The sequence below is a fragment of the Carcharhinus amblyrhynchos genome, chromosome 22 (assembly GCF_965287045.1).
Source record: "Carcharhinus amblyrhynchos chromosome 22, sCarAmb.v2.hapA, whole genome shotgun sequence".
Classification (NCBI taxonomy): Eukaryota; Metazoa; Chordata; class Chondrichthyes; order Carcharhiniformes; family Carcharhinidae; genus Carcharhinus; species Carcharhinus amblyrhynchos.
Window position 1 is genome coordinate 44,557,411 of NC_137345.1, and position 16,095 is coordinate 44,573,505.

The window sequence follows — 16,095 nt, forward strand, 5'->3', positions numbered from 1 at the left end:
TGATATTTTAATGATCTAGCTACCTGACCCCCATGTCTCTAAACCTACACTGCCGAGAAATTTCTCCTCACTTCGGTTCTAAAAGTTTTACCCTTTATCTTCAAACCATGATCTGTAGTTCCCTCCACTGGGAACATTCTTCCTGAGTCTATCCTGTCTAACCCTGTTAAAATTTTATATGTTTCTGAGATCCTCCTCACTTTTCTAAACTCCAGTAAATATAATCCTAGCTGATTTACTCTTCTCATACGACAGACCTGCCATCCCAGGAATAAGCCTGGTAAACCTTCGCTGTATTTCCTCTATAGCAAGGACATCCTTCCTCAGATAAGGGTAGCAAAACTTCATACAATGCTTCAGATATGGCCTCATCAATGCCCTATACAATTACAGCAAAACATCCCTATCCTTGTACTCGAGTTCTTTCACTATGAAGGCCAACATAATATTTGCCTTCTTTACTGCCTGCTATAGATAGCTGCATGCTTTCAGTGACTGATGGAAGAGGACACCAAGGTCCTGCTGAGTATCCACCTCTCTCCATTCAAGTAATAATCTTCCTATTGTTACCAGAGTGGATAATCTTACATTTATCCAAATTATACTGCAGCTGCCATGCAAATGTCCACACACTCAGCCTGTCCAAATCACACTGAAGCATCTCTGCATCCTCCCCACAGCTCACCCTTCTGTTTAATTTTGTATCATCTGCACATTTGGAGATAATACATTCAGTTCCCTCTTCCAAATCATTGATATATAATGTGAACAGTTGGGGTCATAACACAGATCCCCATAGAAGCCCACTAATCACTGTCAATTTGAAAAGACCCATTTATGCCAACTGTTTGCTTCCTATCTGCTAACCAGCTTTCTGTCCACCTCAAGACATTACTTGCAATCCCATGTGATTTAACTTTACATATGTAATGAGAAACCTGGTCAAAACATAAGAAATAGGAGCAGGAGTAGGCCAACTAGCCCTTCGAACCTGCCCCACCATTCAATAAGATCATGGCTGATCTGTCGTGGCTCAGTTCCACATTCCCGCCCTCTCCCCATAACCCTTAATCCCCTCTCTTATCAAAAACCCATCAACCCGCGTCTTAAAAATATTTAGTGAGGTAGCCTCCACCACTTCAACGGGCAGAGAATTCCAGAGATTCACCACCCTTTGAGTGAAGAAGTTCCTCCTCAACTCTGTTCTAAACTGCCCCCCCTTTATCTTGAGGCTGTGCCCCCTAGTCCTGCTATCCTTTCTGAGCGGGAAGAGTCTCTCCACCTCTATCCTATCCATCTCATTCATCTTATACGTCTCAATGAGATCTCCCCTCATTCTTCTAAACTCTAACGAGTACAAGCCTAATTTATTCAGCCTCTCCTCATAGCTCAACTCCGGCATCAGCCTAGTAAACCTCCTCTGCACTCCCTCCAAGGCCAAAATATCCTTGCGTAAGTACGGCGCCCAAAACTGCACACAGTACTCCAGCTGCGGCCTCACCAATGCCCTATACAGCTGCAGCAAGACCTCCCTACTTTTATATTCAATCCCCCTCGCGATGAAGGCCAGCATCCCATTCGCCTTCCTGACCACCTGCTGCACCTGCAAGCTGGGTTTTTGCGACTCATGCACAAGGACCCCGAGGTCCTTCTGCACCGTCGCCTGCTGCAGTTTTTCTCCATGTAAGTAATAATCCTTCCTACCATTATTCCTACCAAAGTGGACCACCTCGCACTTGCCAACATTAAATTCCATTTGCCATTTCCTGGCCCATTCGCCCAGCCTATCTAGATCCTTCTGTAGACTCTCCCCACCCTCCGCACAATTTGCCGTTCCACCAATTTTGGTGTAAGCCTTCTTGAAGTCTAAATAAACTACATCCACTGGTTCTCGGTCAACTCTATAGTTATATCCTTAAAGAATTCCAATAGATTCATCAAGAATGATTTCCGTTCAGTAAATCCATACTGACTTTGATTATACCACTGCCTTCCAAATGCTGAAATCCTCATACTGACGTTAGATTCACTGGACTATAGTTCCCTAATTTCTCTCTAACTCCCTTTTTGAATAGTGGGCTGATATTAGCTACTCTCCAATCTGTAGCAACCAATCCAGAGTCCAAATAATTTTGGAAGTTATCCGCCATTGGATCTGCTATTTCCAGGGCCACTACCTTAAATACTCTGGGATGAAGATTATCAGGACCTGGAGATGCATCCACCTTCAATCCCATCAATTTCCCCAAAACCATTTCTCCACTAATGATTTCCTTCAGCCCCTCTCTAAAACTTGTTTCTCTCAGAACTTCTGGTGCATTATTCATTGTCTTCCTTTGTGAAGACTGAAGCAAAGTACAAATTTAATTCCTCGGCCATTTTTTATCCACTATTATGAATTCTCTCATTTCTGATTGTAAAGATAGTTATCGAGTTTTATTGTTTCTGCAATTGAATCAGATAGACATTGATCTGATTTTTTTTCTTCCTCTGGATCCATTATCACTTACTTATTAATGTAACCTGAAATGTCTCATCCATCCTCTCTTCACTTAACAGTAACGTCCATGCAAGGCATTTATTATCTGCTTAAAAAGACCAATTTTTAAGGGGTGATTTTTCTTCACAGGAAAGAAGACTGGGGATGTGGCAGTGCTGAAGATAAAGGAAAGATACATTTACTACTTGGTAATGAAGAGAATTTGGGCACTGGAGTTACTTATTTGAAGAACTTAAAATTCACAGGATGTAGAATAAGTGTATTAACCCTTTATCGCCTCATTGTCCAAAGACTCCTTCCGTTACTTGCACTTCTTTTGATTTAGTGGATTATATTTGCTGTTCACCATGCATTCTCCTTGACGGAGGGTGGAAACCAAGCACACACAAGGTGATTGCTTTGTGGAACACCTCCACTTGGTCCTCAGCATGACTCAGACTTTCCAGTAGCTTGCCATTTCTGTTCACCGTCATGCTGTCACATACCCTTTTTCTGTCCTTGGCCTGCTAAATGTTCCAGTGAAAGCTAACACCAACTAGAGGAACAGCATTTCATCTTCTGATTAAATGTTTTACATCTGAACTCAACATTGAGTTCAACAACTTCAGAGCAGGAGTTCTGTCCTCTACTTTGATTTCTCCCACCACCACCACCACCCCCCGCCCCCACCAGTTCCAGTCTACATCTTGTTCTTGTGGTTTTGCTTTCAAATGATCTTTATTCTGCATTTAACATCTACTCAGAATCAGTGCTTGTTTATTGCTACTATTACCACTCGCTTTGCCTTGTCCCATGACATCCCTGATATTTAATCTCCCTTGCCCTCTAACCTATCCCTGATCTTTTCTTTTTATCCCTCCTGATTTTTCAATGGCATAAAACCCATCACATTTCCACCTCAATTCAGTTCAGAAAATAAAATTATATTGGACTTGAAATGTTGGGTGGAATTTTCCACTCTGGGGCCTAAGCCCAGTGGTGAGGGAAGTGAGATCCCACTGGTGGGAGGATGGGTGAACCTGTGTGCTTTTCAACTCAGTAATCTGAGGGAGCAAGGCAAATCTTGTGGCAAATGTGGGCAGGAAGTCAGCCATCCCATTGTCTCATGGGGTCAAAAATCCTGGTGCCATACTTAAAGGGCGCAGGGACAGACATTCACTCATTGCAGGCCAAGCATTTTGCCAGAATCTGAGCTTCCACAGCTTATCTTGGAGAGACTGGCAGATGTGAGCAACCACGTCCTGGGACATACAAAGATGGCTTTGGCATTGACTGCCCTCCACCAGTTGTGCTCCGGGAAGCATTCTGCCTCCCTCTATCCCTGCCCCAATTGGAGCTGATGGCAAATAGCACAAAATGAATGGCAGCTTCATACCTTGCTATGATCTTTAGTTATGAGCCTCATGAGTTGGGAACAAACCTGTTTCAATGTGGGCTTAACCATAGGTGATCATAAGTGAACATCTTTGAGATCCTGTTGCCTCATAATTTGACCCTAAACTACACTCGCCAAAAGGATCCTCTTCCCACCTCAAGGAATCTCACTAACAGCGTAATCAAAGTCAGTTTTAAAAAATGGCGTGTCACTTTTTTCAAACTCACTTCTCCACTCTTGCCTGTCACCCATCCCCTTCTTACTCCACCCTTAACCCACCCAATATCAGCATTCCTTTCCCTTCTGTTGCTCTTGAACTTCCCTCCCCCGTTACCTTGGACCCAATAACTATCCATCTCCATGTGCGTTCCCTCCCACCAGAGTCACCACCGGTTACCATCCCCATGTCCACTCTGATCCTATCCTCTCCTGTAATCTGAGCTACCTGTCCCCCATACAATGAAACATTGGCCTACCAGACTCTCTGGTTTGCCATTGCTCTGCTCTCCTCCCCTCCCTTCCAAGGAACTCACTCCACACTTCTTCTGGAAGTCTAACTCCGCTCCACCTTGCCTGTGGCAGCACTCGATAGGAGTGGAGTGAAGTGATGCCAAGGTGCCCAAGAAATAGAAAGTTGAGACTGGGGTCCAATTGAAAGTTTATTCGGCATGGCATTAAGGAGATGGAACAAAGGTAGGTAGAGTTGTGATTTAGATTGGCTGATCAAATGCAAAGATGAAAAGCCGTTCTTTATATGGTCCCTGAAAGGGTACAGGGTTTTGGTTAAGTCAGTACAGACTTGGAGGACCGGAGGGCCTGTTCCTGTGCTGTAATTTTTTGTTCTTTCTATGGAATAAGCTTGAGGAGCTGAATGGCCTTTTTTCTAGTTTATAAAATGCAGTGTAATGCAAATTTGTAGAAATTTTTAAAATTGGCCATTTCAAAAAAATGCATGTATTTCCCCTGCCTCCCCTTAGTTTGTCAATCTGACAAGTTTTGCATTAGTAATTTTTTTAGTTGAATTTATCCTGCTCACGTCCTTTGTTTAAGAAAAATAAATTCAGCAGCTGAACAAAGCCAGCTACTGATGGACAGCTCTGAATTTATTTTTGTGTGGTGGATGGATAATAATCCTATCTTGTTAAGGACTTTGCTCACTTTTGTACAAATGTTGTATTTAGCAGTTGGGGAGAAGCGTAGGACAGAATTCTCCAACCGTGCTGGTCTAAAGCCCAGAAATTCCCGCCCAGCTGTCAATGGGGTTTCACATTGTTCGCAACCTGCCTGTTAATGTTCCAGTGGCAGGCAGGATTGGAGAATTCCAGCCATGGTGTTTGGGTCTGAACAGTCAATGTTGTACTCAAAATATGTTCAAAGGAGTGGCTCACTTTAAGCATAGTACTAATCAATCCTGAACTCTGTTTCACACATCAGGCAGATTTTCTAGCATTTGGCATTTAGCATAATATGCTATGGCCAAGATTTTGTTACAATCATAATTGGGTCAAAATCCTGAAATTTCCTCCCTGACAGCACTGTGGGTGTACCTACACCTCAGCGACTGCAGCATTTCAAGAAGGCGGCCCACTAGGGATGAGCAATAAATGCTGACCTAGCTGGTAATACCTGCATTTCTGTAAATGAATCTTTAAAAAAGAGTAAAAGAAAAATGTCTTGCATTTGTGGTACCTTTCAGGACAATTGAATACTTTTTGAAATGCAGTTACTGTTGTGGGGAAAACAGTAGCCTATTTGCACACAACAAGATCCCCAAACTGTAACAAGTGGCTTAATTTGAAATAAAAACAAGAAATGCTGGAGAAAGTTAATAGTTCAGGTCGTTGGCCTGAAATGTTAACTGTTTCTCTGTACAGATGCTTCCTGTCTGGTGAGTAAATCCAGCATTTTCTGTCTTACTTTCTATATCTGTTATTGATGGTTGAGGGATAAACTTTGACCAAGACAATGGCATAAAATCCTAAAGTCATGTCATGATCCTAAAATAATGCATTGCCACACTATTTGTATGGCAGAGTGCCGAGGAGGAATAGTTTCCATTGCTGCAGGGCGCTTTACTGCATTTTGCTGTACTTCTGCTGAGAGGTTACAATACCATTGCTCCACACAGCAGTTCAATGCTAAACAATGTGAAATTGCCAAACATTAATATGTAGAATAAAAATATGAAGGTAGGTTGTGCTTTACTGTGATGCACATTCATCTCTTTTAATCTTACTTTGATTCTGATTTAGCGATTTCAAGAATATAAAAAGCCACTTGTAAAGTGTGTTCTTCAGTGTTTAAATAGATGTTAATCTTGTGCAGTGCCCGATCACTGTCAAACTATTCAGAAAGCCTTGCTTTTTCAACTCACAGCACCAGGGACCCTGGTTCGATTCCCAACTTCAGTCACTGTGGAGTCTGCACATTCTCCCAATGTTTCCTCCAAGTGCTCCCAGTTTCCTCCCTCAGTCTGCAGATGTGTGGGTCAGGTGGATTGGCAATGCCAAATTGCCCCTTATTGTCAGGGAGACTAGCTAGGGTAAATACATAGGGTTATGGGGATAGGGCCTGAGTGGGATTCTGGTCAGTGCAGACTCAATGGGCTCAGTGACCCCCTTCTGCACCCATATGGTTCTAAATATTTAATACCCATTCATCATTGCATTGCTTATGCCATGTGAGAGTTACAAGGACATTTAAACTGAATATTGCTTGGTTGATATTAAGTGGTTTTATATTTGCAGATTACAAAGCAGAAATATTATCAAAAGCCAACTTATGACAGTCTGCAGAGCAGCCTGGAGGCCATGAAGAGACACTGCCTGAATAATGAAGTCACGCACATCTCAATACCTAGGTACAAATAGCAAATTTAAATTTGTTTTGTCCATTTTTCCATTTATCAAATAATATAATTTCTTCTGGTTTGCCCCATTAGAAAAAAACACAAGCTGGGTGCTTAAAATATACACCCACAGTGCAACAACTTTATATATTAATTGAACTTTGTAGGGGGCAAAGACATTGACCAATAATGTTCATTCACGTTGATCAAAAGCAGGTTCTATAGACTGTTGCTTCAATCCACTGAAGCCTAAAGTTCTGAAGATTGATCTGATCACATATATTCTATATCACCACTAACCAAGGTGAGAGAAATTGTGCAGATTGGAAGGAGAGACTTTAAACAGTGAGAGGGATCAGGTGCCAGGAGAATTAGAAGCAATAGAGCAGGGATTTGGCTAAAGATAAGCAGAGAAAGGAACAGAGTTTGAACAGTAATAGGGAATCAGTGAATACAGTTCATGTAAAGGATAGTTTAAAAAAAGACTTTCTGGACTAGGCATTAAGATAGGTAAACAAGTGATACAAACGTAGATTAAATTGCTTAGATCCAATTGCCATTTCAGAAACATGGGATAGAATTGTCCCATGCTGTCACTGGTGAGAACAATGGCAAGTTGGGGAGGAAGAATTCAACAGGAGGCCTACAAAATCAGTTTTGCATTGGTGTTTAATGACAGCTGTATCTGCCAGTAGGGATTGGGCCTTGTGCTGGGGGTGAATCGATTTGAATTCCACAAACACAATGCAGCTGAAGCCCTGTGCCCAATTCTCTGCAATACGAGCAAGAACACACATCAATTCAAAACAAGCCTTGGCAGAGTATACACTGCTACCTGTGGACCAGAGGCTCCAGGTTTGAATCCAACACCAGAACTTGCTGCACATGGAAGGAAGGTTCACAACGCAGTTTAACAGGCTGATCAGCTCCAAAATCCTTCCACTACTTACCCCACTGGGTGTAAAGATACACTAAACAAAAAGGTGGCATGCAAAAGTTGGGACTTGCCTGACTAAGGCATGGGGCTGCCTCCAGTGTTTGTGATGGAGGTCACCAAAGCCCTCAGACCCTGGAACAACACAATACAGGGACGATGGGCATATATCAAATGCCTCTTCCAGCTTCAGTCATTAAGGAGATCCATCTTTTTCAACGACCTTTTTAAATAGGACAACCAGATATGACGGCAGGATGAGTGCCATCAGGCCTGCACCACCACACAAGATGGAACAAGGCTCCCAAATGCATAATTAATGATCAAGACTAAAAGTTATGGCATGGTCACCTGATGCCCTCTGCAGCAGGAAACACTTCCTGTCCCTCCCCCTGCCCTGGGACTAAGCTCCAGATGGCAGAATTCTGCCTGTGGTTACAAGGTGACTTAGTTGGAAATATTAAATATTCTAGGGTACCCAACATTTTGAAAAGATAGGCAAAATATAAAAGGAGGAGGAGAAGCCTTGATAGTAAAGACTAATGTAAGAATAATCATGAGAGAGAGAGAGATCAGGAAGTGGAATCAGTTTGGATAGATATTAGAAATAACTAGGGTCAGGTGGGAGTAACTTGCCCTGGAACGGAGCGTCAAGCAAGAAATAATTTGAACAAAGGCAGTGCAATAATTATGACAGCCTTTAATCTTAATATAGACTGAATAAATCAAATTGTCTGGACCACCTTTGCCAATGAGTTTGTAGAATATTTTTAGACAGTTTCCTGGAACAACACATTGTGGAACTAACTAGGTTTAACGAGTTAAACGAGATTTAATTTGCATCATTGTGACAGATCTGGTGGGAAAATGTGGTCATAATACAATTGAATTCCAAATTAAACTTGAGCGTCCTACTCCAGTCCCAAAGAAGAATCTGAATTATGTAATTGGCTTTGTTTACATATGTGAGTAGAGCTGTCTAAGGTTGATTATAGACTAAAACGTATGGTGGTAGATAAGGAAACACTTAAAGAAACAATTCAAAATATGCAATACAATAAATAATGGGTTAGCACTACTGCCTCACAGCACCAGGAGCCCGGGTTCAATTCCCAGCTTGTCTCACTGTGTGGAGTTTGCATGTTCTTCCTGTGCTGCGTGTTTCCGCCGGGTGCTGCGGTTTCCTCCCACAGTCTGAACGACTGGTTAGGGGACTGACCCAAACAGGTGCTGGAAAGTGACGACATGGGGAATTTCACAGTAACTTCATTGCAGTGTTAATGTAAGCCTTACTTGTGACTAATAAATTTTAACTTGTAATCAATAAAACAAAAACTCAAAGATTAATTTGTCACTTAGTAGAACGTTAAGAATAATAGGTTAAAAGAAGCTTGTAATATTGTGCAAAATGATACTTGGCCTCATTGAGAGAGTTTTAGAAACCTGCAAATCAAAAGGTTGAGAAAAAGATAAATGTAGAAAGAGTGTACTAGCAGGAATGTAAAACCAGATAAGAGTTTTGACAACAATATACAAGGGAGACAGGTTCTATCCTTAGAAGTACACTTAGCAGAAATGATCATGGGAATGAGAGGAAAGAAGCAACGGCATTGAAATATTGTCTATCTTCAATAGAAAATACTGGTTCTGGAATGCACTGCAAGGAATTGCGGTGGAGATGAGTTCAATCGAGGCATTAGATGGTTATTTGAATGGAAACTGTGTAGGACATGACAGAACAAAGCAGGGGAATGGTGTAAGTCATGTTCATTTGGACAGCTGGTGTAGACATAATGGGCTGAATGATCTCCTGCTCAGTAACAATACTGTATCAATTACATACCAAAAATAGAGAGTAATCAAGAAGCTCATAAGCTTAAGTTTTTCCACTGCTAATAATGAATAATTATTTGGATGAATTAGAGGATTATGATGGACTGAGTGAGAAACGTTACCTAAAGAAATAAAGGCAATGGCAAATATTCAAACGGTGCATGGGTGAACTTCAATTGTTTATTACTGTTTGATGTAGAAATAAACAAAAGATGGTTAAGCCATGGCTTACAAGCAAAATTAGAGATGGTATTCAATCCAAGGAAGAGGCATACATATTGGCCAAAGGAAAACAACAGACCTGAGGATTGCAAGCAGCTTGGGATTCAAAGGAGGAATAAGGGATTGATTTAAGGGGAAAATAGAGTACATGATAAGCTTGCCAGGAACATAAGAACTGACTGTAAAAGTTTCTGTATGTGTGAAGAGGAAAGGATTGAAGACCATCAATGTAGGTCCCTTACAATGAGACAGGAATCTATAATGGGGAGCAAAGATATGGCTGACCAACTAAATACTTAGGTTCTGCCTTCACAAAGGAGGACGCAAGTAACGTACCGGAAATGGTGGAGAACACAGTGAGCAGGAGGAACTGAAGGAAATGAGTATTAGTAGAGAAATGGTGTTGGGGAAATTGGGGATTTATCAGCTTTAAATCCCACAGCCTGATAATCTACATCCCGGTGTACTTAAGGATGCAGACCTAGAAATAGTGGATGCATTGATGGGGGGGTGGATCTGTATAAGATGCTTGTTTGGTGCACTCTCGAAGGGCTGAATGGCCATCCTCCTGTACTGTAGAGATTCTATAGTTCAGTGTAATTTTTGACAAGCTGAGTGGGCAAATGCAGGGCAGATGGTAAGCCTATGGAATTCACTTCCACAGAAAGCAGCTGAGGTCAAAACGTTGAATGTTTTCAAAGGGGAATTAGATGTAGTTCTTGGGGTGAGGGAGATGGAAGGAGATTGGCTTGGGGGGAGGGAGGGGTGAAATCGAGCTATTGAGTTGGATAATCAGCCATGATCATAATGGCAGAGCAGACTCGAAGCAGCAAATGGCCTACTCCTATTTCTAAAAGCCAACAAATCCCCTCCATTTGATGCCCTACTTTCTAGGGTTCCAGAAGAAGTAACTATGGGGATGGATGGTCTGATCAATTATCCAAAATTTTCTTGCTTCAAAACAATCCCAGCAGCTCGGGTATTAGCAAATGCAACACTGCTTTTTAAAAAAAATCAGTTGTTGGGAAATTGCTGACATTTATTACTAAGGAAGTCTTAAAAGTGCACCAAGAAAATCAGTATAGGCAGAGTAATTGTGCTTTATCAAAGGAAATTTCTGTTTTGGCAAATTTTAGGTTTTTTAGAATTATAGAATCCCTACAGTGCAAAAGCAGGTCATTTGGCCTATTGAGGCTGCACAGACGACAATCTCATCTAGGTCCTAACCTCTTAACCCAGTGTATTTACCCTGCTAGTTCCCTGACACCAAGGGGCAATTTAGCATAGCCAATCAACCTAACCAGCATATCATTGGAGTAGGGGAAGATCTAGAAGAAACCCATACATACTGGGAGAGTCTGCAAGCTCCACATAGTGACCTGTGGCCAGAATCAAACCCAGGTCCCTGGCACTGAGGCAGCAGTGACAACCACTGTGACATCATACACCATTGAGTTTGTAACTATTCAGGTGGATAAAAGGAAGCCAGTGGATGTAACATACCCAGATTTCCAATCAGTAAGGTTCCACCAAGGTGAATATGAAAGATAAGAACTCATCGACTTTTCATTCTTGCGGTGCTTAGCAGATGTTAGGGAAAATTCCCTGCTCAGCCCACCTGCCTTAAGGGAACAGCCAGTTCTGAAAGCTAATGGCATTTGCTACAAATAAATCTGTTGGACTTTAACCTGGTGTTGTGAGACTTCTTACTGTGCGTACCCCTGTCCAATGCTGGCATATCTACATTGAGAAATGACCCAAAAGGTGGGGCTCATTGCGGGGTGGGGTCGGGGGGGAAGTGGAGAATGGTGTTTGATCAGTTGAGCTGGGTAAAAGTTTGGAGACAGCCACATCGTGTGCCAAGATGGGCTGTAAAGATCCTTCAGCCCTCACCCCTTGCACACATTCTCTATGCCACCTCATTCCTCCTGTAGTTAACAGTGCAAGAGGCATATTTTCATCTATTCCCATCGAGGCTTTTCCCACAAGAAGTCGCGAGGATGCTGCTTGCATCAAGCATGGCTGACCAGGAGTGTCTCCCACTCTTAATGCCTGCCATTGGCATGTGTTGGGAGGATTTTGTAGGTTGGTGCTCAACCTGTTAATCATGTTGTGAATGCATCTTCCTTGGCCATCAAGTTTTGAGGTGAGATTTGAACCTGGAGCTTCTGGCTCAGAGATAGGGACACTACCCAGTGTGCCACAAGACCAACTTATACCTGACCCCTCAGACATTTTTGGAAAAGTGGCTTCCTCAAGCTGAGTGGAATCACAGTCATAGGATAAGAGTTTTATCATTTAGAGCTAGGGTGAGGAAAAATTGCAGAATTTGTGAATCTTTGCCATTCTCTACCCCAGGAGGTTGTAAATGTTCCATCATTGTGGGATTCAAGGTAAATGGGGAACAAACAGGAAATTGGACTTGAATAGAATGATCAGCCATGACTGTGTTAAATAGCAAAGCAGGCTCAAGGGATGTGTTGTCTATTCCTGCTCCTGTTACTTGTGACCTTCAGTGTTAAATCATGTCTATTAGCTTTAGGATTCTGCCTCATCACAGGAATGCATTGCTTTTTAAAAATTTATTCATGGATGTGGGTGTTACTGTGTCAGCAATGCCCATCCCTAATTGCCTTTGAACTGATTGGCTTCTTAGGCCACTTCAGAGCACATTTAAGAGTCAACCACATGTAGGCCAGACAAAGCAAAGGCAGCTGATCTTTCACAAAAAGATGTTAGTGAACCAGATGGGTTTTTATGAAAATTGACTGTTTTTATGGTCATCCTTTGGCTTCTCCAGATTTTTTATTGAATTCGCATTTTGCATACCTGCTGTTATGGGATTTGAACCCCAAGTTCCCAGGGCATAACCCTGGGTTTCTGAATTATTAGTCCAATTGAAGGGCATTGTTGTTTTCTCCACAGGATCGGATGTGGACTGGATAAACTGAAATGGGACATTGTTTCTGCAATAATTCATGAAGTCTTTAAGAACACTAATATTCGAATCACCGTGTACACTCAGGAAACACCTGCGAAGGGTAATTTCTATGTTAAGAGGCAGCTTTCTAGCTAAAGTAGCATGTGAAGGAGGACTCAATTGGATTATTGCCATTGAAAACAACTGTAGCTACTGAGTACGTACTTCTGACATGTTAAAACTAGGGATGAAATCTTGTGGTGACAGTATGTCTAGCCTGGCAGGAGAGCATGTGGAAGATTTGCGTTGCCTCCTGGGGAAGACCTGCTGAAGCATGGAGTAGTCAGCAGTTGAGGGGCATTGGTGGGCCTTCTCCAGGAGAGAAAAATCCTGCCCGCGGTTGTTGACTAATCAGGCTAACTGATTTTCTCAGCAACATCACTGGGAAGATGATGGTTGTTGCCTGATTCCAGAGCAGCCAGAGGTAAGTGATAGCAGGAGGTATTTCACCAGTTAGGGGCCATGTGATGGAGAAGGGACTTGGCAATAAGGGTGGGTTGTTGATCTACCACCCCCTTTCCCACTTCCTGATGCTGGGCTCCTTGATCTGAATTTGAACCTCACCTCAGGAGGCCACAGAAACCCCACACAGGTTTTCATGCCATGTGCTTACCCTCCCTCTCCCTCCTTCTCCATGGCATCTGCCCCCTTCTCTTCCCCCCCCAATTGCTGGATGACAGTGGGTTGAGGCCCCGAAGTGGTCAGTCATGTCCATTTAAGAACTTTGGTGGGGGGTGGGTGGGGGAGAGAATGAGAAGACCAACCACAGTCCATCCCACCACAGACTTAATTTAGGCAAAAGTGGGAAGGTGACGATTTTCACTATTTTTCACCCAACCTCTTCCCCAATCCCCCAACCATTGCTTGCCTCTTCTAAATGCTTTCCCTGCTTCCAAATACGTTACTGGAGAGAGCAGAAGAAAGGTTCCACCCTTGGTTTCAACTTCATTATGTGGAAAATTCATCTTTTTAATAAAAAGTCAGGAATGCTTTTTCTGTAGCCTGTTGATTGAATTCTATTATTGAGAATTTGTTACTTCGGAGTTATGCATTCTGAATTTGTCTCCATTTTTGATGCAATCTCCAATTTGTTCATTTGATATTCTTGTGTTGAAGTGTGTAATTAACTTGCTTTTTTTTTTGCCTTTAATGTCTTACAGTTGTTAACTTGCCTCAACATTTGAGTTTGCTTGTTTATGGACCTGGGGCTTGGTGAAATGTTTTTATGGTTTTCTTTATTAAAAGGTAAACCATTGCTGCTGTTTAGATATTGACTTGTGTACAATATGTAACTTGTTCTGGAAACCTACCTATCTTCAGAACAGAGGTCAGAAACTCCAGTTTTGATGGACCTTGGAGTTTCTGAGCATGTGTAATTCAGCATTTTGAGTTCTTATGACTGAGGACTGGCCCAATGCACCAGCTGAAAACAGGCATGAAAACCCAGACTATAACTGGCAACACCATTGTAGATAAGATTCTCAGGCAGGGAACGAGAAGAGATCGCAGTTAAGTTAAAAAGAAAGCTCGGAGAAAGAGGATGAAAGCAAGAAAAGATCAGCAGTTGACAGACCAAATGGTGAGAGCTCAGAAGAAGCCCTGATGATCCAAAAGGCAGCAGAAGGTTGGTGACTCTGTGCTGCGGCCCATTTCAGCATAGGTAACCCTTTGGAGCAATAGGATTCTGCTTGGCATGGCCAAAGAACTGAAATAAGGCTTGAGTACAGTCTGGAATCCAGGGGAATAGAGTCTTGGGAGACAGATTTAATACACCACATGGTGTGCTGTTTATTGAGACTTCTGTGGTTAGAATTCCAAGGTCAACACTGGAATCCATTAAGAGAATGAGACCTTCAATGAGATTGGTTAACTTGCTAGCTGGAATTTTACTGCCATGGAATCCAAGCGGGTAAGGGACGGACCATGGAAAGGTCCCTTGAGTTCATGGAATTTTACAGTTTCAGGACAAGTGAGGCTGGAAAATCCCACCCATTGTTGAGCCATCCATGGACTCCATCTTGGTTGCATCTGCCATTATTATGCAGATAGGTCTGTTGAGCCACAGTTCGCTGGTTAATTCTCATGTAACTCGATTTAACCCTTGATGTTATAAGACATATTATAAATTGTTTTATAACCCTATGGCAGTAAGGCTGCCATCCCAGGAAGGAATCATTTGTTTTTTCCATACTTTCAGACAGTGCAGATTGTCTTCACTTGATGTTTAAATTATTTTCTTCTGTCAGCTCTAATTTTGTTAACTACCTTAAATTTGTCCTCTGGCAACTGAGCCTTCTGCCACTGAAAATATTTTTTTATTTACTTTAACCTTCCTAGTTTGAGCACTTCTATAAATCTCACCTTAACCTTCACAAAGAAAAACCTGAGTTTCTCTCACTTGTAACTGAAGTCTTTCACTTCCCTGGTACATTGGCAATATGTTTTATCTGTGTCCTCCCCAAGGCCTAGACAGGTTGGTTTAATAATATTCCTTTTAGTTTCTGTGCCTTTTATTTAAAAGCCATCTTCCTTTTTAACGCCTTTCTCAAGTACTTTCAAAGTCTTGCGAATGCACACACTGGCTTCTGAACTTAGCGGTTGGGCTCAACTGACTCGTGATTTTATACAAGTTTATTGGTTATGGTGAGTAGACGAACGTGCCATCCAATTAATGTTGGAATTTTACTGCGATGGATTAATGCTGCTCTTGAAGCTGGATGGTCAGTAGGAAGCCTTTCTTGAAAATAGCAACAGGTAATGTGGTGAGTAAGTGAGAAGAAGGCACCCCAAACTGGAGGCACCTGTTGCAACATTCTCAAATTTAAAATTTAAAAATGGCCTTTGCAACAGGACCATTACATTTTATGGTGGGGGGTAGATTGGGGGAACTCCACTGGGCGACCTGCTACTGCACCCAGGGAGTTGCGGGGGGGGGGGGGGTAGTTCTACCTGCTTGGAGTGTGGACCCCCTGGTTTACCATGGGGAGGTTGCCTTACCGTAACTGAACTTCTCCCACTACCCACGTGGGTCTGTATTCTGACTGGGCAGTCCCAACTGGTCGTCTTCAACATGCCTTAAGCGTTCTTATCAAGCTTAATCAGCTACCTGTGGTAAGTGGGCAAGTAGCCCTATTGTATCCCAATTCCAGAAAAAGGCTGGGATGGAGCCTGGAAAACACTAGTTTTAGTTCCAACTTCTTCCTCGTCCCAGCAAGAGTGAATAATCCTCCTCCAGATCTTTGTTCCTGCACCCACTTTAAAATTATAACATTTAGTTTGCATTGCCTCCAAGACACACACACTTTCTATGAAAATGAATCACTTCAGACCTTAAAAGCTCATAAATTATCTGCCCACTTTACCATCTGCCTTTGCCCTTCTCCAGGTCTGTTACTGTCCTCCT

General features: G+C 42.4%; 1 protein-coding gene across 6 annotated transcripts in view; it reads left to right on the forward strand.

Moving 5' to 3' along the window:
- LOC145357102 (ADP-ribose glycohydrolase OARD1-like) overlaps positions 1–13,350 on the forward strand; it is a 49,900-nt gene extending 36,550 nt beyond the window's left edge. For all 6 annotated transcript variants that reach the window (XM_080210218.1, XM_080210219.1, XM_080210223.1 and 3 more), the window contains 3 exons: positions 2,630–2,688; positions 6,623–6,735; positions 12,638–13,350. In XM_080210218.1, the coding sequence (XP_080066344.1) occupies positions 2,630–2,688; positions 6,623–6,735; positions 12,638–12,788 (323 nt within the window). In that variant the 3' untranslated portion in view covers positions 12,789–13,350. The remainder of the gene's footprint in view (positions 1–2,629; positions 2,689–6,622; positions 6,736–12,637) is intronic.
- Positions 13,351–16,095: the final 2,745 nt, after the last annotated feature.